The 24,766-nt window shown below is 40.3% G+C and overlaps 1 protein-coding gene across 2 annotated transcripts; it reads left to right on the forward strand.

Annotated features, from left to right (window-relative positions):
• Positions 1-1,880: 1,880 nt before the first annotated feature.
• Positions 1,881-21,819, forward strand: lrrc20 (leucine rich repeat containing 20). Of its 2 annotated transcripts, none has more exons than XM_036571926.1 (5): positions 1,881-2,093; positions 4,063-4,152; positions 5,791-5,940; positions 7,504-7,671; positions 21,412-21,819. In XM_036571926.1, the coding sequence occupies exons 2-5, from the start codon at positions 4,083-4,085 to the stop codon at positions 21,525-21,527; spliced, it is 504 nt and encodes a 167-aa protein (XP_036427819.1). In that variant the 5' UTR covers positions 1,881-2,093; positions 4,063-4,082; the 3' UTR covers positions 21,528-21,819. The 2 variants fall into 2 exon arrangements, with proteins under 2 accessions (XP_036427819.1, XP_036427818.1); XM_036571925.1 differs by having other exon boundaries at positions 1,881-2,047.
• The last annotated feature ends 2,947 nt before the right edge of the window (positions 21,820-24,766 follow it).

Consider the following 24,766-nt stretch of genomic DNA (forward strand, 5'->3'; position numbering starts at 1 on the left):
GATAGGAACCAGGGGTCGCCATGACTACAACACAAATATAGACATTTTATTTACTATCCAGAACCACCAGTGAACCTACACGAGTCTTCTGAGTTTATATGGAACGTTGATGATGATAAATCTGAAAATAATACGTTTTCATTGGGGGACTATTTTGCTTTACAACACCCTGCATGTATCCCTCCACCATGAATGGAGATTTTAGAGGCATTAAACCGTTCAGACGTCTGGTTCCTATCACCACCACTGTGAACATTTCTGACTTGGTAAGTTTCTCTAGAATGGAACGTTTCACACCAAACCACTCTGAATGACCTTGTTTACATCTGAAATGTTAAACTATGCAGGTGTTTTAGAAAATCAGTGGAATTCTCCTTTAAGAAGCAGGTATTTCGGATTTTTATCTGCAAAACTCCTCTGAAATAAGTAAAATAAAAAAGAGAAAATGAAAAGAAATGAATGCAGTCCTGCTGCACCAGAACATAACTTATAACTTAAGTGTGATATGTCCTTTAATGTGTTTTATGAAAGGTTTGCGGTGACCTGGGTGAGTTTTAGTCACTAAAAAGCATTTCTGAAAGTCTTATTGGTCCCATAAATTGATTTGCACTCATTTATGGATCAGCATGTTTAGCTGGTATTTAGAAGAGTTCTAGCTTAAGATGCAGAGACATGATCACATGCTAATGCTAATGTGTTGCATATGGTTCTACATAGTACCAAAAAAGGTTCTTCTATCGGTACAACCTTGACATCAGAACTGCTACATAGAAGTATTTTTTAGATAGCATCTTTATATAGAATCATATACAACACAATCCCCATCAGTCTGAAGAACCATTTCACCATATTTTATATCTTATTTAAAATGATGGTTCTTCAAGGGTTCTTTAGTAAAGTGAATGGTTCTGTTTGCAACCATTAATTCTGTATAGAACCATTTCATGCTTAAATGGTTCTTTGCATGCTGAAATGATTGTTCTCAGATTGATAGAGAACATGTTGTATATGGTTCCAAGCATAAGTTTTCTGAAAATGGTTCTATGTAGTTAGCACCATAAAGCGTTCTGCTATAGTTACGATGTCAAGCTTGTAGCAATAGAAGAACCCTCTTTGGTGCTATATAGAGCCATTTCACCATGCAACGAACGATTTAAGCATGAAATAGTTCTTTACGGAGCTCATGGTTCTAAGTAAAATGATTCCCTTTACTAAAGAACCCTTTAAGAACCATCTTTTTAAAGAGTGTAGCATTAGCATTAGCATGTGATAATTTCTCTGCATCTTATGCTGGAACTCTTGTGAATACCAGCTAAACATGCTAATGTTCTATTTAGAACTCATTCCCTTTATAAAAGAACCTTTTTAAGAAGTGTATTTCAAATAAGACACCGAATTCAGTTCATTGAATAGCATGTTATGTTTTAACGTGTTATTTTTCCCACATTATTTTTTCTCCAAAAGCGATAAAGGCCGTTATCGCTGAGCTTGTGCTTAAAAAACTACAACTCCCATGATGCACTCGGGTAGCGATTAAAGCAAAAATAAATGTATTTATTCCTTCATTCATTTATTCACTTTGTTTCGAAATCTTTTTTTAATTACTGATCATTTCAAGCGATCTTCAAATGAAAATAAAAAGAAAGGCGGAACCCGAAACCGAAACCGCCGTTGCTTTTTGATCAATGATTGAAACAATAACAACAAAAAAAAACCGTTATGATTAGTTTCACAACCATCAATCAGCAATCAGTGTTTTTTTTATGCTATGATATTACGTCACGACACAAAAGAACTAACAGAGCAAAAAAATAAAAAAGAAATAAAATTAAATTAACGAAAAAATAAATCGCTGGTGGCTCCGCCCCCATCCGGGCACCGTCAGGCAGACAGCATGTGTTGAGCAGAGGCTCATAGACAGTGAACTACAGCAGCTCAGAGAGAAACTAAGCTAAAATCTCTAATAACAGCGACTTTATACGGGGTTAAACACGAGTTAGACCGTCTGATTCCGTCCAGTTAAAGTGTTTTGTCCCGGAGACACTCGGTGAGAACTCGTACTAGTTTGCATGAGAAGCCCGGCTGTGTTGACTGTGAGTGTTAATGCATGTCTTCCGCTCAAACATGTAAATAAGTCATAATATCGTGAAATAATTGTGATAATAACTGTGATAAAACACCGACCACCGCTGCACTATTTAACTGGACCCGCTTTTCTATTTATAGACCGCGCTAAAGTGAGCTTCCCATTCGAATTTCGCGTTCCACCTTAAATGGTGAAGCAGTTACTGCCTCTCCATTTAAGGTGGAACGCGAAATTCGAACAGGAAGCCTCGTGATTATAGCTGCCTTGGACGGATTTGACCAGATCAGCTCACCAAAGTGACATTTAGAGTCTCCAGCGGCGGCTGGTTCAGCCAGTGGCTTATATAACAAGAATAACACGGACTTTTTAAGCACTGCTGCTTGTGTGTCTCTTATTTACTGGCCAGTTTGTAAAGCCATTGTTTAACTGTGTTGAGTCTTCATTGAAAGCACCATGTTAAGGCTGAGTGCGGTAGTCGTTGTGTGCATGTAAAAAAAGGGGAAATCTTTGTGTTTTTTCCAGTAACAGCTAGTAAAAGTGGGCAAAGCGGACATCTGAGAGACTTTGCATTAACAATACATCAACCGAAATAATTCCAAATGATCTACCGTTCATTATAGCGTCCACTCTGTCCATCGCTCTGTGCCGGTCATGTGGTTTTTCCCCACTTTTTCATCATAAAATACGCATTAAGTTTCATTAAAAAAGCCTCTGATTCTGCCAGCTGAGCATCTGTGACTGCTGCAGTGACGGTTATAGTTTTGTTACTCATCACTGTTTTGTGCTCTTAGCATTATGACAGTTGTTTTGGCGTTGTGACGTCACTGTGGTCACTATGGTTACTGTTCTGCAGCATTGTGATGTGATTTTAGCATTATGATGTAACTGTGGTCACTATTTTGTTGCACTGTGATGCGATTTTAGTGTTATGATGTCACAGTGGTCACTATTTTGTAGCATTGATGTGATTTTAGCATTATTATGTCACAGTGGTCACTATTATGTAGAATTGTGATGCGATTTTAGCATTATGATGTCACAGTGGTCACTATTTTGTAGCGTTGTGATGTGGTTTTAGCATTATGATGTCACAGTGGTCACTATTTTGTAGCATTGTGATGTGTTTTAGCATTATGATGTCACAGTGGTCACTATTTTGTAGCATTGTGATGCGATTTTAGCGTTATGGTGTCGCTGTAGTCACTGTGGTCACTATTTTGTGGCATGGTGATGTGATTTTAGCATTATGATGTCACTGTGGTCACTATTTTGTTGCACTGTGATGCGATTTTAGTGTTATGATGTCACTGTCATTACTGTTTTGTAGCATTGATGTGATTTTAGCATTATGATGTCACAGTGGTCACTATTATGTAGAATTGTGATGCGATTTTAGCATTATGTCACTGTGGTCACTATTTTGTAGCGTTGTGATGTGGTTTTAGCATTATGATGTCACAGTGGTCACTATTTTGTAGCATTGTGATGCGATTTTAGCGTTATGGTGTCACTGTAGTCACTGTGGTCACTATTTTATAGCATTGTGATGTGATTTTAGCATTATGATGTCACAGTGGTCACTGTTTTGTAGCATTGTGATGCGATTTTAGCGTTATGGTGTCACTGTAGTCACTGTGGTTACTATTTTGTAGCATTGTGATGTGATTTTAGCGTTATGACTGTGGTTAACTGTTTACACCAAACGGAGATGATGACCTTCTCACTGTGTTCAAAGCAGGATTTCTCAGTTTAGCCAGATAAGCTAAGCACAAGGTCAAGCCTGTCCAGTAGGAAAGGAGCTGAGTGACACTCCTATTGGACGGTGCTCATCGTTCGGCTTGAGTTATCTGGCTAACTGAGAAATCCTGCTGTGTGAAATGCCCCCAGGGTGTTCAGATTTTGTAAACAGCTGTATATTTGTGTTTATATTGTTGAGGCAGAGCTGCTTCTGACCCAGAAACATTCTCTGTCCGCAGACCCGTCAGGCTGGGACAGGATGGCAGAAGCGGTGGCGAATGTGGCCAGGAGGATAAACGCAACGGCGGAGGAGGGAAGAGACACGTTAGGTCAGATCTGCAGTGTTAAACGTAAACCTGAGTAAACAAAGTACAATCAGACTTATATATACACATATATCAATATTTGTCATTTTTCAGTTTATGTCATAATTTGAAAATGCCTGTTGCCCTTTACATTATGTGTAAATTTCATGATGAATGGATCAAAAGAAACGGCCCAAAAATACTTAAAATAATTCTAGTTCCATTGACTTACATTAAAAGTAAAGTATGTTTTTTCCTTCTCCTGTAAAGTTACCATTTTGGAGATATGAGGTTTTGTTCCGACAGCAGCGATATATATATATATATATATATATATATAGAGAGAGAGAGAGAGAGAGAGAGAGAGAGAGAGAGAGAGAGAGATTCAGAGTGGTTTGGTGTGAAATGGTTCAGATGTCTTTACAGTGGTGGTGATAGGAACCAGGCATCGCCATGACTACAACACAAATATAGACATTTTATTTACTATCCAGAACCACCAGTGAACCTACACGAGTCTTCTGAGCTTTATATGGGATGTTGATGATGGAAAATAGTGGAAAATCTGAAATTATAAGTTTTCTTTGGGGACTATTTTGCTTCACAACACCCTGCATATTATGTATCCCTCCACCATGAATGTATATTAAAACTTGATCTCAAAACCATCATAAAAAACAGTGTCTCAGTCATCAGGCACTGAATTCATAAAAATTTCATGCAGTGACTTTCTATGAGGGAGCTTTTAGAGGTGGACGTCTGGTTCCTATCACCACCACAATTCTGCCCCCTGCTGGACACACCTTAAACTGCACAAATAGCAGGTGGTAAAACAAAGTAAATCGTCTTATTGGGAATAAACTGTTTCTCACACATTGACTAAAGTTGTTAAACTTATTCAGCCCAAAGGCTGCTTGAGTGCTTCCATATATGCTGTCAGAAGTTTGGAATGACGTAATTACAACTGAAGACGTGTTAGATGTGTCCAGAAAGATGAACAGATCATCTAGAATGACTGAGAAAGAACATTCAGAATGAAGTTCCAATGAAATTAATACTCAGGTGTGTTGAATATGCATGTATTTTAAAAAATGTGGACAAAACATAATATAAGGGTTATTTTATTTAGCATTTAACAACCATAAGTTGTTCCTAAAATATTTTAAATATTTTGAATTAAAATGTAAAGATCATTTTGTCGTTTAACTTATGACTTATTATAATTATTGTATATAAAATAACAAACTATTAATTTACCATTTCATATGAAGCTTGATGTGTTCCACTTCTCTGCTCTGCTCAATAGATGGCGCTGTTGTGCTGCTTCAGTTTCCAATGCTGAATGGATTCATATTCCAATCTCTGCCTTTATACCGGCTCATTTAGATCAATGCAACACAAACAAAACAAAGACACACAGTTTAATCAGATTCATTGTGGAGCCAATTACAGTTTCTGAAAAGCACACAGAGATCAAGTGGCTCTAAATCACTCTTTTTAACCTTTTCTCCTGCGCAGGGCCGCTAGTGCTGATTGGTCACGCGTGATTGTGTTATTCAGAGCACGGAGGTGGTGTGATAAACACAATACAGTCATTAGACTCTCCACATGCACCGTCCACTGAGTGTATCCCTGCTTCACTCTCTCTCTCTCTCCTTTCAGACCTGTCCGAATGCAAGCTGATCAGTTTTCCTGACGGAGTCTTCAAAGTGCTTCGCAGTTGCACAGAAAACATACGCAAAATCACACTGGCCAACAACGAGGTGAAGGCCCTGACCAACAAGTTCTTCACCACCTTCACTCAGTTACGAGGTGAATTTTTACAGCTGTCTCTGTTTTACGTTAAGTGGCATTACAAACATACACCAATCAGACATAACGTTATGACCACCTCCATTGTCCATTTTATCAGCTCCACTTACTACATAGGTGCACTTTGTAGTTCTACAGTTACAGACTGTAGTCCATCTGTTTCTCTGATACTTTGTTAGCCGCCTTTTACCCTGTTCTTCAGTGGTCAGGACCCCATGGACCCTCACAGAGCAGGTACTATTTGGGTGGTGGGTCATTCTCAGCACTGCAGTAACACTGACGTGGTGGTGGTGTGTTAGTGTGTGTTGTGCTGGTACAAGTGGATCAGACACAGCAGTGCTGCTGGAGTTTTTAAACACTGTGTCCACTCACTGTCCACTCTATTAGACACTCCTACCTTGTCAGTCCACCTTGTAGATGTAAAGTCAGAGACGATAGCTCATCTGCTGCTGCACAGTTTGTGTTGGTCATCCTCTAGTCCTTCATCAGTGGTCACAGGACGCTGCCCACAGGACGCTGTTGGCTGGATATTTTTGGTTGGTGGACTATTCTCAGTCCAGCAGTGACACTGAGGTGTTTAAAAACTCCAGCAGCACTGCTGTGTCTGATCCACTCAGACCAGCACAACACACACTAACACACCACCACCACGTCAGTGTTACTGCAGTGCTGAGAATGACCCACCACCCAAATAGTACCTGCTCTGTGAGGGTCCATGGGGGTCCTGACCACTGAAGAACAGGGTAAAAGGGGGCTATTCACCATCTTCTTGTTTGAATTTTCTCATTCCCCCTTAAACGGTGCAGCAGATACATTCTGGTGCTTCAGGTGTCAGAACTGCTGGACTATTTAAGGTGGAACGGGAGAGTTAGCTAGCTAGCTACCGAGACATTAGCATGCTATTAGCATTGTTTTATGTTTGTTATGAAGAAAAGGGCCAAAATACACTGAAACAACATTAAACTAAGATGATATGATGGTTATTGTAATTTATTAGCAGAGAAAATTCTCACATTTGTGGGTTTCTTTGGTCTCTTGTTCAGCCATCTTGCCGATTTTTCTTTTTTTCTCATAACTCTCCATTTGGAGCCTCTGAAAAACCTCCGTTTGGAGGGTCATGTAGCCCCAACACTTCACCCTACCCCTCTATCTCAACAACAGTTGGGACACCCTACCCCTAGACGTGAACACACAAAACAGAGGGGTAGGGCTAAGTGGTAGGGGCGAGGGGTGAAATGGAATTTGGACCATAGAACCATGAACCCTCAAAGGACCCATTTTATTTTTACACTTATAACATTTGTGTGGTTTTACAGTCATGATTAATTTCTACATGATCTCTATTCATCACTTAGAATTACACAGACTGCACCTTTAAGACTGATGTATGTGAATTAGCTCTGTTCTGATTGGCTGCTCTGTATTGAGCCTCATTCAAAAAGCAGTCCAGGCTGAAACAACTTCAGTGTGAGTAGGTGAAAGCGTTGTTTAGACTGATTTAAAAAATGCTTTAGGTGGTTCTAAATAGAACCGTTTTGAACCTTCCTCTGTTTGTGTGAGCAGAGCTGGACCTGCAGGGGAACGTTCTCACCAAGCTCCCGGACGCGATCGGAGACATGGAGCATCTGGTGAGCATCAACCTCTCCAACAACAGGTTCAGTGAGTTTCCTGACCGTCTGACGGCCGTCCGCACTCTGGAGAACATCAACATGGAGAGCAACCAGATCTCAGGTAGGAGCTCAGAGTGAAAACACGGTGAGGTAAAGCACTGTTAGAGGAAACTTCAGTGGTTTTCAGCCTCACCTATATCTGCCTTACGTGATGCGTATGGTGAATAACCATGGTCAGTAATTTCAGCACATGCACTATATGGACAAAAGTATTGGGACAGCTACACATCACACCTACAGGAGCTTTTATGAATCCCATTCTAAATCCATAGGCATTAATATGGAGTTGGTCCCCCTTTACAGCTCTAACAGCTTCCACTCTTCTGGAAGCTTCCTACAAGATTTCGGAGAGAGTCTGTGGGAATGTGTGTCCATTCATCCAAAAGAGGATTTGTGAGGTCAGACACTGACGTTGGACGAGAGGGTCTGGCTCACAATCTCCGTTCTAGTTCATCCTAAAGGTGTTTGATGGGGTTGAGGTCAGGGCTCTGTGAGGGCCAGTCAAGTTCTTCCCAGCCTGACCTTATGGAGCTGCTTTGTGCACTGGGGCTCAGTCATGCTGGAACAGGAAAGGTTCTTCCACAAACTGTTCCCACAAAGTTGGAAGCTACAATTGTCCAAAATGTCTTGGTGCTGAGTCATTAAGATTTCCCTTCACTGGAACTGAGGGTTCTAGACCAACCCCTGAAAACAACCCCATATCATCATCCCTCCTCCACCAAACTTTACAGCTGGCACAGTGCAGTCAGGCAGGTAACGTTCTCCAAACCCAGACTCGTCCATCAGACTGACAGGTAGAGAAGCTGATTCATTACTCCACAGAATACGTTTCCACTGCTCCAGAGTCCAGTGGCGGCGCTTTACACCACTCCATCAGACGCTTGGCATTGAGCTTGGTGATGTAAGGCTTGTATGCAGCTGCTCAGCCAGGGAAACCCACACACACACATATAAATATATAAATAAAAGGAGATGGGGACAGTCATGCTCAGGCACGGTACAAAACACCTGGGTATAGTGCGAGTAGTGTGAGCTGGGTATAGTGTGAGTAGTGTGAGCTGGGTATAGTGTGAGTAGTGTGAGCTGGGTATAGTGTGAGTAGTGTGAGCTGGGCATAGTGTGAGTAGTGTGAGCTGGGCATAGTGTGAGTAGTGTGAGCTGGGCGTAGTGTGAGCTGGGTATAGTGCGAGTAGTGTGAGCTGGGCATAGTGTGAGTAGTGTGAGCTGGGTATAGTGCGAGTAGTGTGAGCTGGGCATAGTGTGAGTAGTGTGAGCTGGGTATAGTGTGAGTAGTGTGAGCTGGGCATAGTGTGAGTAGTGTGAGCTGGGTATAGTGTGAGTAGTGTGAGCTGGGTATAGTGTGAGTAGTGTGAGCTGGGCATAGTGCGAGTACACCTTTGTTTCTTATATCTGACTTTTTAGACCAACTGTTTCGATTTCGACTTACAAGTAGTTTCATTCGGTAGAACCAGAAACGTAACGTCGTCATATGTTGGTTTTCATGATATCACAAAAACACTTCATTCAAAACAGGAGCTTATTGTCCATATATGGACTGTAAGCACTGAATGTAATGCTTTAAAACGTTGGCAGTGTTTATGTACCACATCAGAGACTTTTATTTGAGGGAAATCCAGTTTTCCATGATGTGAGCCCAAGCGATTCCCTGCATTGCTGTTTGTATAGCAGTACTTGTTGAGCTCCTTAGGAGTTCGTTAGGGAGTTCTCACACACGCGACACGAGTAAACATAGAGAAAACAAGTAAACATGGGAAAGAAAGGGGAGTCACGAGGAAGCAGTGGAGCGCGGGGGGGCTGGGCTTTGGGCTCTGGAGGGGGTAAATAGGCAGGGGGGTGGATGGCTGTGATAAGCACACATACACAGGGTTCTGTAATAGGATGTTTAGAGGGAAAAAGCTCTGCAGGAGATGGATGGAGGGCTTATTAGCGTCCAGACTGCGACAACATCAGCTCGTGAGGTTTGCATGTGATAACGAAGTGAGGACGCAGCGGGTGACCGCAGGTCATGCATGTACATGTGTGTGTATCTATAGAAGCCTGCTGCCACCTTTAATGAGGAGAAAGTGTCGCTACTACATGGTCAGAAATAAGGGTACTGTACAGTGTTAGTGCACCCTTAAAGGGACAGCAGTGGTCTTAAGGTCCATTTCTTCGCCCTTCAGGTCTGATTTTATGCACCAAAACAACCAGAATGAATCTGAGTGACTATTTTCCAACCTCTGTTTATCCCTTAGAATTAAACTGACTGCCCCTTTAACCCTATATGCACGGCTATACAACCGCTGAGCGTCGCTCGGGCAGCCTTTAGCTGGTCGCTGATGGGCGTTTCGAAGCAAGAGCGGGCCGGCAGGAAGTTCAGTAGGATTGTGTGGTCATGCAGGCCACATTTTTAAAAGCATAGGACCTGTTTTCACCCAACCCAGCATAGTCTATATTTATTAACCTTTTAACCTGTTTTTGCCTGAAACAGCATAACTAAGTTTCTTTGTCATTTGCACAAAATGTCATAACATTCAGGCATTGAAATGCTTGTGGTGAGGCACAGATAATCACTCTACAGCAGGGCAGCATTATACACCGATCAGGCATAACATTCTGACCACCTCCTACACTCAGTGTCCATTTTATCAGCTCCACTTACTATATAGGTGCACTTTGTAGTTCTACAGTTACAGACTGTAGTCCATCTGTTTCTCTGATACTTTGTTAGCCCCCTTTTACCCTGTTCTTCAGTGGTCAGGACCCCCATGGACCCTCACAGAGCAGGTACTATTTGGGTGGTGGGTCATTCTCAGCACTGCAGTAACACTGACGTGGTGGTGGTGTGTTAGTGTGTGTTGTGCTGGTCTGAGTGGATCAGACACAGCAGTTGTATCTTGTCAAGTAAAATTATCTTTAACCTAGTCAATAAATCTCATATTTCTCCTGTTGAGATTGTTGTAAGGTTATATTAAGTTATATTATAGTAGATATTATATAGAAATAAGCAGATAATCTTATAAAAGGTGCACAACTATCTCAAAATGGGGAATATTAGTTGATATCGATTAGATTTAAGATCATTCCACTTGACAAAATACCAGTTTTTGCAGTCTGGGGGTGGTGCTGTGTGTGGTGGACTGTGTTTGGGCTTATCACGGGATCCACTGTAGGGCAAAATTCATATCATGAGAGAACGTCATGCTGTTATTCAGTTTTATACCGGTATACTGTCCACCCCTAATGGACCCGTGGATTTGTTAGCATTTGCTCATTCAGTGCTGATGTTGCAAATGAGACGATCGTAACTGCTGTGATTAGCGGATCATAAAACAGTTTGTGGGAATCGAGTCCTGAGGTTTCAAGCTTTCTAATGGCAAACTGCATCACTGTGTTCAATCAACCTTTGTTTAAAGTCTGTGTACATTAAGGGAGACCCTCATTTACAGTGTAGCCGAGCCAATACAGAAATCAGGGATTTAATTTTTTTTTTTTATAAATTGATTGTAAAAATATATCAAATGCTAAAAAAGTAATAATAATAATTATAATAGTAAATTTAATAGTATAAAGAACTTTGAACTTGCAACAGTAACTTGTATTAACAGATCAAATAGGGATAAAATAAAAAAAACATAGTTAATGAAATAACGATTTTTTTTTAGATTTTTATGGATTTTTTCCTGAGACAAATTTGGGTGTTATCCACATAACAGTGAAAACAAGTCTGAAGGGGCACATGGCATGACCGAGAGGGAGTGTATAAATAATAAACGAGAGGTCCGAGGACTGAAACTTGTGGAACTCCTTGATTGACAGCAGAGGTGGAGGAAGTACAGCCAGCGAAAATAATGAACTGCCTTCTACCCTGTTAAGTGTGATGTGAACCAGTCCAGGTCAGAGCCGCCAGCGTCCAGCTGACGCAGCCTTGACAGGAGGACTGTTCAGAAGCTGCGCTTAAATCAAGGGCTTGAAGTGATTAAGAGGCAGTAATCACTGTTTTGGGAAACTGACAGAACTAAAGAAATTAGAAACGAAAGAATTAGAAGTTGGAGTTCACGTTCCTTTTAGAAGAGTGTGGGGGCGAATCCCAATCCAGTAGTCGAGTGAGGTGCGGTCGAGTCAGGTCAAGTTTATTTCTGGCGCACAACTAATCAAAATCGAAACATTTATAAACAAACAGAAGCAAATTTGATCTTAAAAACACAAACAGTGCAGTGAAAATGCAAAAACAGTTAAATGTAAAAAGAAAACGAAGTAATTCATCAAAATGAAATACACAATTTAGATGAACAGATAGATAAATAGATAGATAGATCGCTTTATTAATCCCAGAAGGAAAGTCGACAGAACAAAGTACAGGAAAGAGCAAAATGAGCAAAAATTACAGTATTACAGATGCATAAATAGAAGTAAAGATACAAAATATACTTAAAACATCAAAAAATATAATGTGCAGTACAAAGTTAAGTAAAATCACATGAATATTATGCAGGTGACATATTAGATATGAGTCGTTTAAATGAGTGTAATGCTAGCGAAGCTGCAGCTAACAGAATCGCTACTTCATTTGCTGAACCAAAAGAAGACAATGACTGACGCAAACCGTGTTTTCAGTGTTTTTAAATTCTTTTAACTCGTTTTCTTATCAATTTCATTTTAGCAGATTTTCTTGGCAGACGTACACCGACCATAAGGTATGTGTAGATATAGGTTAGCTAAGTTGAAACTACATTGCTATGAAACTATGTTTAAATTCTAGAAGTGTGAAAGTTTCACATTGTGGCAGTTTGTAACTGGCTGCTGGACTCAGAGCCGGCTGTATGGAAATAATACAGCTTTAAAATAGAATTAGTTGGATTTGACACAGTTGTCTTTCCTTAACTGAAGGCACTGAAGTGGAACCCGTGAGGGCTCCAGCACAGAGGTGGTTTAGGACCTTAATTTCTGAGAGTGTAGGAAATCTCAGTTCTTCTGTTTTCTATTTAAAGATGCTGGAGTCAACAGGAAAAAGCATGCTGTGAATTTAAGGTGGCAGTGAATTTAATGTTGCAGCCAATTAAAGGTAGCAATACATTTAAAGTGGCAGTCAATTAAAGGTAGCAATGAATTTAAGGTGGCAGTAGATGTAAGGTAGTACGAGATCAATGTTAATCGGTAACATTAGCGATGCTGCAGCTAATGTAATCGTTATGTGAATTCACTGAACCACAGAAAGGTAATGTTAATGTTAGCCAACGCGAACCGAGACATGTTACAGTTTTCCCATCGATCAAATCAACCAATAATGATTGATCAGATACCGACTGTAGGGTATGTGTAAATTTTAGGTCAGAACTGAAAGCTCAGTTAAAACTGTGTTACTTGGTGCAGCCAGTTAAATCCTAGTAGCTCATAAACTGAACATTGTGGTGGTTTACGTTCAAAACTAGGCTACGAGGTGGTTTGGGACCGTAATTTCTGAGAGTGTAGGAAATCTCAGTTCTTCCGTTTTCTATTTAAAGACACTGGAGTCGACAGGAAAAGCATGCAGTGAATTTAAGGTGGCAGTGAATTTAATGTGGCAGCCGATTAAAGGTAGCAATTCATTTAAAGTGGCAGTCAATTAAAGGTAGCAATGAATTTAAGGTGGCAGTAGATGTAAGGTAGCAATGAATTTTTAGGTAGGACGAGATTAACGTTAGTCAGTGACATTAGCGATGCTGCGGCTAATGGAGGACCTGAGGAAACCTCAGTTCTTCTGTTTTCTATTTAAAGACACTGGAGTCGACAGGAAAAGCGTGCTGTGAAATGCATTTCCGTAGTCACTGATGTGAAGTGCTTTACGGCCACAACGCAGATGGTGCTCTGTACCTCAGTGGGAGGCGCAGTGGCTAAGAGAGGCTGCGTTTCCGCTTCTGCTCTGGATGCAGCGCTGTGACTCATAAACACAGCGGATACAGCAGCGGTCAGACGTACAGACTCACCTGACTGACTCTGAGTTTATCTGCTTAAATACTTAAAGATTTGAGGCAAAAAACGGCTAAAAGAAGTAGATTTTCTACTATAGTCACTGGGGTGGAAGCCTCAAGGGTCCATCTCAGTACCTTTAGTCAGGGAACATAACTGAACCATAATCCACTGAAATGATATGTTCTAAGCTGTACTGACTCCACACACCCCGTCTCGTCTCCAGGCTTTTATTTTACTGTTCTGTTTAAAACATTCGGTTATGAAAAGGTACAAATACAAACTTTTCACCTGGAAAAACTGATTTAAGGTTCATAATCAGACCTTAAAACCACTGTTGTACCTTTGAGGGAACATTTACACTGTTTGTACCTTGATGAACAAAAAATGTACCTCAACAGAACCTTTATTTCTAACAGTGTAGAAACAAATATGAACAGAGAAGTTCATGTCTATATGGGAATGTATTTGATATTACATGTAATAAATGTGTTTATCTTTTTAAATTTGATCTGTGTCATTGCACCATATGATTTCAATTTAATACTCGTAAATTTTATTATTTTTGTATTACTTGTAGGCATTAACACCAGTCTGTAAAGCACTTTCACCTGCCATTGGTATGAAAAGCGCTCATAAATGAGATTATTATTATTATTATTATTATTATTTTTTCAACATGTATTTTATCATCTTGAAAAAAAAACTGTTATATACAAGTACATATATAAATGCTTAAATTTAGCAAACAATTTGGCTACACACAGCAGGTACAATTGCTGAAATCTGATTTTTTGTTGGGTTAATAAATAATAATATAATAATAATAATAGTTGTTTATTTATATAGCACTTTTCATGCTGATGGCAGCTCAAAGTGCTTTACAGACTGTGATTAACACAAGTATTAATTTAGAATCATCTAAAAAAAGGAAACAGATCAGATTAAAAGATAAAGACCAAAGAGCCGTAGAGTTTTAATGAAGCTCTGAGTTAAAGAGCTGCGTTTTCAGATGTTTATTAAAAGTGAGCTCTGAGCTCGACTGTCTAATAAAAGCTGAACTGAGCTCCACAGTTTAGAAGCAGAATAACTGAAAGAGTCTCTCCAGGTTTTCAGTGTTTTACTGAAGGTGTTCAGAAGTTCAGTATCTGCAGATCTGAGATCATAAAGAGACACACATTCAGGAGCTTTAAGTTCATTTAGAGCTTTAAAAAACCAGCAGCAGAGCTTTAAACTCTATCCTGAACGATACAGGCAGCCAGTGCAGCTCTTTTAAACCAGGACTGATCTGATCTCTCTCGTGTTGATTTTGTTAGGATGCTGCTGCATTTTGTACGAGTTGTAAAGGATGTATAGTATTCTTAGGAAGTCCAGTAAGAAGATCATTACAGTGATCAACTCTGCTGTAACAAATGTATGAATGTAAGTTTCTCTGCGTCGCTCTGAGAGAGAGAAGGCTGAACATTAGTGACACTCCTCAAATGACAGAAAGCTACTTTAGTGACTGCATTCACAATATCTTTAAATGTGATCTGTCTGCGACATCAGTCTGAACAGGTCAGCTCCTAAACTGACCCGCATGCGCAAACGAGCAATGCGTCACCTGGCTCATCCAGAGATAAACAATCACAATCACCAGCAACACAGGAACTCGTAAGAAGTTCTGCGTTCAAGCTCACTGTATAAAGGGCACGTTATTCAGACACGGTCACTTCTTTGGTTCACGTTCTTGGTTTCTTTAAACTTTGCTTTCAGACTTTTCTTCGACGCTGCAGCCTCGTTCTCCTACGGAACCTTTCAGCCATTTCTTACTAAATCTCTTCGAACACAGAGCAGCTGCGATGAGTGTCTTCTAATTTTGTCTGTGCAGAAACATCAGCCCAAATGTTTGAGTCTTAGCAGTGAGAAATTATGAGGAATGTCGAGTTGGATTGATGTAAAAGTCCTGGCCGTTTAGACTCAGTCTGAAGTCGCACACCTGCGTATCAGATACGTATCGGATTTCAGTGCCACGTATGGAAGGCTCTGTTCACACAGCAGGTAAAAATCTGATCTTTTTCTTCGTAAGTGACACAGATGTGTGTCAGTGTGAACAGATAAACACACTGAATCTGTCATTTTCAATTCCGATTTGAGAGGCTTTCATATGTGGTACTGAAATCCGATCCGTGTCTGATCTGCAGCAATGAGACTCAGAATTCATGAAACTTTTATGTCTGTCCAACTCGACATTCGTCATAATTTTGCGCTGCTGAGACTCAAAAACATTTGACAGATGTTTCTGTACAAAATTTAGAAGAGACCCATACAAACCCTCTGTGTTCAAAGAGGTTTTGAAAGAAATGTCCGAATGCGGCCGCAGAGAACGAGGCTGCAGCGTCAAAGAACAGTTAAAAGCAAAGTTTAAAGAATCCGAGGACGCAAACCAAAGAAGTGACCGCGCCCTTTTTACGGCTCAAACACATTCTGGGTGATGAGCCCAGCTGTCAGTCAGTGAAGCTTCATGATGGCTCCTGTGATGCTGGTGAAGATGAAGCTGATCCTCCGCGTCCGGCGTTCACTGGCAGTCATAATTGTTTACCTCTGGATGAGCAGTGAAATTATGATAAATGTCGTGTTGGATTGACGTAAAAGCGGCATGAATTCCGATCTGGCTGTTGAGACGATTTACATTAGATGTGCAGAACATATTTACAGTACAAACCTTGTCAGTGAACTATGAGAGCAAAAAACAAACCCAAAAACAAAATAATCGTTCATTAAGCATAATCGAGGTAATATTCAATTAATCATGATATTGATTTGAAGTCATATCGCCCAGCACTACTATATAGCACCAAAAAGGTCAAGGTAAGGCAAGTTCCTTGATTTCTTGATGCAAGACTCAGCATGATAGTTAGTAAAGTGGCAACATCTGTCGATAGGTAATGTTCTGTCAGAGGTCAAAGTTTGAAGAGAAGCCCTTGATAGTTTATAACTGTAATTATCAGCTATTTTGAGCAGACTGCTTGGTTGGAGGAGCCTTGTTGACCTTTTTGGTGGTCTGTGTGCAGTTTTAAGATGCTTTTTAACGCCACCCACCCTGATCTTTACATCAGCCTACACTCTGTAAGAAATGTATAACGTTCCTCTGGCTTTGGTTTCTCAGTGCAAACTAACTGAACATGTCGTTGCAGAGAAGATGTTTGTTGTATGCGTGGGCCGTTTAGTTGCTGTTAAAAGCGTAAATACATTTAAGTGGCTGCGTATGAAAAGTGCATTCACTTCGTTTTATCCTCTGAAATGGGCTTTTTACTGGAGTGGGCAGCGTTGGCCGGTACTCTGGGCTTTAATTTGTTGGTCAGTAACAGCGCCACTGAATGGACCAGTTTAAAAAAGCAGCTGAACCCAGTGGATGACACCCTACAATGCACCATCATGTTGTAGACTTGTTAGCTGGTTTGTATGTGAGATTTACATCCCCATTTCCAAAGTTGGGCCGCTGTGCAGAATGTAAATAAAAATAGGATGCAATGATGTGCAAATCATGTAAAAGATATTTTTAAAGGAAAATACTACAAAGACAACCTATCAGATGTTGAAACTAAGAAATTGTATTGTTTTTTGAAAATATATGCCATTTTTAAATTTGCTGGCAACAGCATGTTCCAAAAAAGTTGGGACGGGGGCCTGTTTACCACTCTGTTTCATCACCTCTTCTTTTAACAACACTCTGTAAGCGTTTGTCATATTTTTCATTTTATAATGCACCAAATGTTTTCAGTGGTGACATGTCTGGACTGCAGACAGGTCAGTTTAGCACCCGGACTCTTTTAGTATGGAGCAGTGCTGCTGTAATACATGCAGAATGTGGTTTCTGAAATAATCAAGGCCTTCCCTGAAAAAGACGTAGTCTGGATGGCAGCATATGTTGCCAAAACATGTATATATTATTCAGCATTAATGGTGCCTTCACAGATGAGCACATCACCCATGCCATGTGCACTAATTCCCCCCTATACCATCATGAATACTGGCTTTTGAACTGTGCACTGATAACAAGCTGAGTGGTCTTTAGCCCGGAGGACACAGTGTCCATGATTTCCAAAAATAATTTCAAATGTTGATTCGTCGGCCACCGGACACTTTTCCACTTCCCCTCAGTCCATTTTAAATGAGCTCAGGCCCAGAGAAGGTGGCAGCATTTCTGGATCCTGTTTATATATGATTTCTTCTCTGCGTTTTAGAGTTTTAACTTGCATTTGTTGATGCAGTGACACTATTTTCACAGACAGTGGTTTTCAGAAGTGTTTTCTGAGCCCATGCAGTGATTTCCAGTACAGAATCATGTCTGTTTTTAAATGCAGTGCTGCCTGAGGGCCCAAAGATCACGGCCAGTAAATACTGGTTTTCAGCCTGGTCCCTTACATACAGAACTTCTCTGAATCCTTTAATGTTATTATGTACTGTAGATGATGAGAAGCAGAAGTTCTTTGCTGTTTTACATTGAGAAACATTATTCTTGAATTGTTGCACTATTTGATGGAGCAGTCTTTCACAGAGTGGTGAACCCCTCCTCATCTTTACTTCTGAAAGACTCCGCCTCTCTGAGACGCTCTTTTATACCCAATCATGTTACTGACCTGTTGCCAATCAACCACCAGGTGGTTTTATTTATTTTTTTTTAGCATTACACAACTTTACCAGCCTTTTGTTGCCCCCGAGTGTAGGAAACACAGTAGCTCACAGAAATCTACACTCTGAGCTCTATAAAATGATTTTCCAGCGTGGTTGTCATCAAGTTCATGTGGTTAAACAGTAATGCTAGAATTTTTGGCTGCTTTTGGGGAAAAAGAAAAAAACTTGGTTTCCATTGAAACCCAGTTAAACCATCTGCACAATGCTGTGGAATAATTTAAGTTTAACTTGCGTTTAAATGTCCGTGCCTGTCCGGCTCTGACCAGCTGAAAGACGTGTATGAATCAGAATCTTTGTGTGTGCACGTGTCTCTCAGCCTTAATGCTCATAAAGCCCAGCCATGACTCACCCAGCCTACAACAAAAGGAATGATTTTAAGAGCTGCTCCTGCAGAGAAAAGCCAGCGTTCTGTCTGGTTCAGGCCGATACGTTATAACGAGGCTCCGGTCTGCCTCCTCCAGTCCCTCGCTGACATTAATCATTAAGGACCGCTAATGAACAAACCTGTAATTAGGGCTTTAGCTTTATTCTGCTTTAGTGTGTCGGATGTCTGGATCTGCCTGGACACATTAAAGCTTTCCATGAAGCACGTCGACATCAGTGCATGGGTTCTTCTGCAGAGATCGATTGGGTTTTTCTCTCTGATGCACACAAACACAGTTTTTCACATTTCGGTAGCGGGCAGTTCAACAAACCTACACGGAGAAGGATTTTTGTTTTTTTGTCGTTCTCCATTTGGAGGGGAAACTGTGTCACAAAGGTTTCAGGGCTAAAAAAATGCTTAAAATATCAGACACAGCTCCAAAAGTCAGTATGTACATTTACACAGTCGACTAAGACTAAATAACACTTTTCCCTCATGATTCTCTGATTTTTCTTTTTTTTATCCTGTTTCATAGTCGCTCTGCATCTGTACAACAATTTGGCACAAAACCAACTGTCAGCATTTAACAAACCATTTTTAATATAAAACAAAATTTTGAAGAGGTTTAACTGAAGAATTTTATAAAACAGATTCATGTTTACTCTTTATATCATTAACAGTATACTACATTTAAAAATATGTATTTTATGTTAAAAATTCGTTTGTCACAGAGATTGTGGTCACTGGTGTTATCAGGACTCTTATTTTACATTTTAACACAGTATTTTCAGCTCTATTAAGCTGCTTCTTTGGGTCGAGGCTCATCAGAGAGGAAGCAGCTCAAGGCAAGAGAAGGCGAGTCACACTGGCTCACTATATTTTATTAATTTATTAATAATTTTGTTCATCAGGCAGCTCAGACTGTCTATGTGTCACTGGTGTTTTGTGCTTTAATAGCTGGATCATTAAAATTTTGTCAAAATTATGCCAAATATAATTTTTATTACTGATTTTAAACAGTCGCTCAAGGTCACCTGATCAGCCAATGAGTTAGCCAATTAACAAAATCCTCAGTTTTAACCTGAATGTCACTGGAGTCACCGTCACTGGTGTTACACCATATTCATACAACACCAGTGACTGTAAAATATGTTTGAATTAAGCTCTCCTTTCTGCATATATGATAATAGGAGATATTAATGGACATATTAAGATTATTTAGCTTTGGGATTAAAGAAATGTATTTTTTTATGTATCCACCTGAATTCCCACTCCAAATGGAGAATGACTGGTATATATGTTATTACTGTCGGGACAAAACTTGTTCCATTTTTGTCCATTTTTCATTTTTTGATACAGTTTAAAATCATCTGCCATTTACATTGTGTCAAAATTTCATGGTGAATGGACGAACAGAAATGGTCCAGAAGTACTTGGAATTAACTGTTTCTCCATTAACGTCCATTAAAAGTTACAGACATTTTTTCCTTCTCTGTGCTGGTCTGAGTGGATCAGACACAGCAGTGCTGCTTAAGTTTTTAAACACTGTGTCCACTCACTGTCCACTCTATTAGACACTCCTACCTTGTCAGTCCACCTTGTAGATGTAAAGTCAGAGACGATAGCTCATCTGCTGCTGCACAGTTTGTGTTGGTCATCCTCTAGTCCTTCATCAGTGGTCACAGGACGCTGCCCTCAGGACGCTGTTGGCTGGATATTTTTGGTTGGTGGACTATTCTCAGTCCAGCAGTGACACTGAGGTGTTTAAAAACTCCAGCAGCACTGCTGTGTCTGATCTACTCAGACCAGCACAACACACACTAACACACCACCACCACGTCAGTGTTACTGCAGTGCTGAGAATGATCCACCACCCAAATAGTACCTGCTCTGTGAGGGTCCATGGGGGTCCTGACCACTGAAGAACAGGGTAAAAGGGGGCTAACGAAGTATCAGAGAAACAGATGGACTACAGTCTGTAACTGTAGAACTACAAAGTGCACCTATATAGTAAGTGGAGCTGATAAAGTGGACAATGAGTGTAGAAACAAGGAGGTGGTCAGAATGTTATGCCTGGCGGGTTGGGTATGTATATATATATATGATTAATTTGTTGATTTTATTCCACACGTTTCATGTACAGTTACTGTTTATTTACTGAACTTAACATACTGGGGAAAAATAAAACATAAAATGTGGCCTGTGCTGAAGTTCTAGCACAGATTGTATGTTTAAGTTTTTTCCTGTGTGTTAAACTCAGCAAATAAATGAACATTGTTCCCTAAAATTAGCAGGAAAATATCTTATTTGACTGTGTTCTCTGTGGAGGATGTGTTAACTCGTTTTCAGAGCCCTAACTTTTGCACACACCACATTTTGTGTTTAATTTTAATCCAATGTGTTAAATTCTGTAAATAAACAGGAGTTGTAAGTGCTGGATGTTAATGTTATTAGAACCTCATTCACGATGTTCTCAGATGTCTCAGTCATTCACGATTGTCTGTTCATCTTTCTGAACATCTCACATTTCTTCGGTTTATTTACAGCTTCACACTGATTAATTAATAAAGTGAATAAATTGATTATTTAACTATTGTAATTTAATTTCTAATTAATTTTTTTTCATTTAATGATTTTCTCTTTATTGTTTTAATCAAGTTTTCATTATGTTTTTAATGTTGTTTTTAATTATGTTTATATGTTTTTCTATTCACATTTCTGAAAATGAATGATCTCATTTTTACCTCTCTCTGTCTGTCTCTCTGTCTCTTTCTCTCTCTCTCTCTCTCTCTCTCCCTCCCTCTCTCTCAGAGTTGCCGTGGGAGCGTCTGTGTGAGATGCCGGCTTTGCGCAGTGTGGATATGAGGAGTAACCCTTTCTCTCTGTCATCCAGTCAGACCCCACAGAAATTCACCATCATCACATAACTCACACACACAGACACTCAAACATATGCTCCAGTCTGGTCACGTAATGGGATTGCCACTTTATTAGAATTACCAACATTGTACTTCCACTGGCCATTTTATTAGAAACACCTACCTTATATTTCCACTCACTGGCCACTTTATTAGAAATACCTGCCCTGTACTTCCACTTCCTGCCCATTTTATTGCAAACACCTACCTTGTATTTCCACTCCCTGGCCACTTTATTGGAAACATCTACCTTGTATTTCCACTCACTGGCCACTTTATTTGAAACACCTACCTTGTATTTATACTAACTGGCCACTTTATTAGAAACACCGGCCCTGTACTTCCACTCCCTGGACACTTTATTGGAAACACCTACCTTGTATTTCCACTCCCTGGCCACTTTATTGGAAACACCTACCTTGTATTTTTGCTCCCTGGCCACTTTATTGGAAACACCTACCTTGTGCTTCCACTCACTGGCCATGTTATTAGAAACACCTACCTTGTGCTTCCACTCACTGGCCACTTTATTAGAAACACCTACCTTGTGCTTCCACTCACTGGCCACTTTATTGGAAACACCTACCCTGTACTTCCACTCCCTGGCCACTTTATTGGAAACATCTACCTTGTATTTCCACTCCCTGGCCACTTTATTGGAAACATCTACCTTGTACTTCCACTGACTGGCCATTTTATTGGAAACCCCTACCTTGTATTTCCACTCCCTGGCCACTTTATTGGAAACACCTATCTTGTATTTTTGCTCCCTGGCCGCTTTATTGGAAACACCTACCTTGTGCTTCCGCTCACTGGCCACTTTATTGGAAACACCTACCCTGTATGTCCATTCCCTGCCCATTTTATTGCAAACACCTACCTTCTAATTCACCATCAGTGAGTGGATGTTCTGGGCTGTTTCTAATAAAGTGATGCCTCAGAACTCATTTATGCCATAACACTCACTCAGTCAGACCACAGACTGTCACTAAGGTGCCTTAACTGAGTGCTGACAGATTAATGATTCATACAGGACATCATTCATTTGGCTGCACTTTGTTGTGAGTTTACAAATCCATCAAAACATTCAGTTCATCAAGCGTAGAATCCGACTCCACACCAGTCCAACACCAAACACCAGGCTGGATTAAAGAAACTGTGGTTAGAAAAGAAAGAAAGTCAATGTTGCCCACTCTGAATGGCCATATTAAAATTAAACACACCTACACACTGGACACTGTGGCTAAACATGGAGAAAACTATCAGGCCAGTCAGACGGTCAGGCTGCTGTTGTGGACAGATGAGCTGACCGAGCTCAGTGTCACAGAGCATGCTGTTTGAAGCAAATGCAGTTTTAGACACGGCACTGATTTCATTAGTAAAGGGTAATGACTAATTACAGGCTCTGTAAACGGTAACAGGAGCATAGAACAGCAAGAAGACATTGTCACAACTTAATATCAGGATAGATATACCTCGATTACATTTTACTGCATGCCAAGTACAGCAGAGCGGCTTCTGAGACATGAAAGCAGGCATACTTCGCATTTTTTACAACAGGTGAATATGAAAGCGATAATTTATAGGCACAAAATCAAACTTACAGTTTTTTCACCTTTACTTCAAGTGTAGTCGGTCAGCCAAGACTGATTGGCATCTAAAGTTTGCTTCTTCAGTTTTAAACTACAAGGCTAACAAGTAATGAAATTTTGGACCCCTCCAGTTAGCCGAGGGCCTAAATCATCACACAGAATGTCCTTTATCCATCCAAGTTCCATATAATGAATTCTGAGCCAAATAAATTTCACCAATAGTTTTTGTTATTCATCAGTTTCATCTTTGGCGTATCAGGACGATCAAACTGGTAGGATAGTGTAAATTTGAGCATAAGAGTTTCACAAAACCTGAAAAAGAATGCTTGATTTGGGTTAGCTAACCAAAACTGTTATCAGTATCATCTAGAATATCAATAACAAGAGTAAAAATAGAAAATAACAATAATACTAATAATTTATGCACATACTAATAATTTATGCACATAAGTTTGGTCACTAGGGGGAGCAGCGCACTCACAGCTCCACCCAAACTCTGCCCTACGAGCGCAGCTGTTGGCTCATGAGCTGCTGTTGTTTTATTGGCTCCATACCAAAATATATGCATGAATTCGCGTGTGCTTAATATAAATGATATGTAAATGAGGTGCCGGTAGGCTGGCGCTTGATTTCACGCACGGACGCTGACTCAGCGCCCAGATCTCCACTCGATGCAGAGCAGTTTGTGTCATTAAGAGTGTTTATTTATTCAGTTATTCATCTCTAATAGACTTAATTCTGAGCTTTCTGACACCGTTGTCTGTAAACATGGACTAAAGTACAGGAAACATTTTTTTTTCTCCCATTTTTATGCTTTTTTAAAACATTTTATAAGTAAAGAAGCAAAATGCAGACACCAAACGTTTTGGCTGATCTATGACACTTTGGGTAAAGGAGGAGGAACTGCATATTTGATGTATCGCTTTAATGAAATGAGTTATTGCTGCTGTGTAAACTTATTAATATGAAAAATGAAGATTTCACAGATGAGGCCCGGAGACTCCGGTCTGTCTGAGAGCCGTTTGGCTCTCTCTCTCTCTGATGCTGCTGTTTCTCATGCACTGAACAATCTCTTCTGTGCCTCTTTGTGACTTTTTTCAATAAAATATTTATTAAGCATCTAATGCAGAGTGCCCGATTTTTTATTTCAGACTTGTCCGTGTAACACGACAGAATGACGCAGACGCTCGCGGGTAAAATGGAACGGGAGGCTTTTCTGATGAAAACACAAATCGAAGTCAATAAACAGGCGTAGGTCAGATCCAAAAAGGGCAAAAAACACAAAAATAACCAAGCGAACAATTCGAAAAGGGTCAAGCAAAAGTCAAATCAAAAACAGGGGCAAAAATGTCAGAACCAGAATAACACAAACAGATATAAACGCTCAGCAGCTCCTGGGACAGAAGCAATACCTCGGAAAGAACCGGTCCTACAAGCCTGGGCTTTAGACCAAACTAATCAACGAACCAGAGTTGGACTTGATCAGTACTCTGGAGAGTTAGAGCTCTGATTGGAGCACGAGAGTGAGGCAGGAGTCACGTGACCCCCCAGGAGTCCAAAGAGACCTCAGAACCGAAGGGAGTCGTGACAGGCTGAGTGATCTTACGTTCTGTCGCTCACAACAGACACTCGCTAGATGCAAGATTGTCTAATGAG

This window comes from Colossoma macropomum, unplaced genomic scaffold (genome assembly GCF_904425465.1).
Source record: "Colossoma macropomum unplaced genomic scaffold, Colossoma_macropomum, whole genome shotgun sequence".
NCBI classification, from domain to species: domain Eukaryota; kingdom Metazoa; phylum Chordata; class Actinopteri; order Characiformes; family Serrasalmidae; genus Colossoma; species Colossoma macropomum.

Coding starts and splice junctions, on each gene's coding strand:
- lrrc20 (XM_036571926.1), top strand. CDS start 4,083: ATGGCAGAAGCGGTGGCGAATGTGGCCAGGAGGATAAACGCAACGGCG. Junction 5,941..7,503: donor CACCTTCACTCAGTTACGAG/GTGAATTTTTAC, acceptor TTGTGTGAGCAG/AGCTGGACCTGCAGGGGAAC. Junction 7,672..21,411: donor GGAGAGCAACCAGATCTCAG/GTAGGAGCTCAG, acceptor CCTCTCTCTCAG/AGTTGCCGTGGGAGCGTCTG.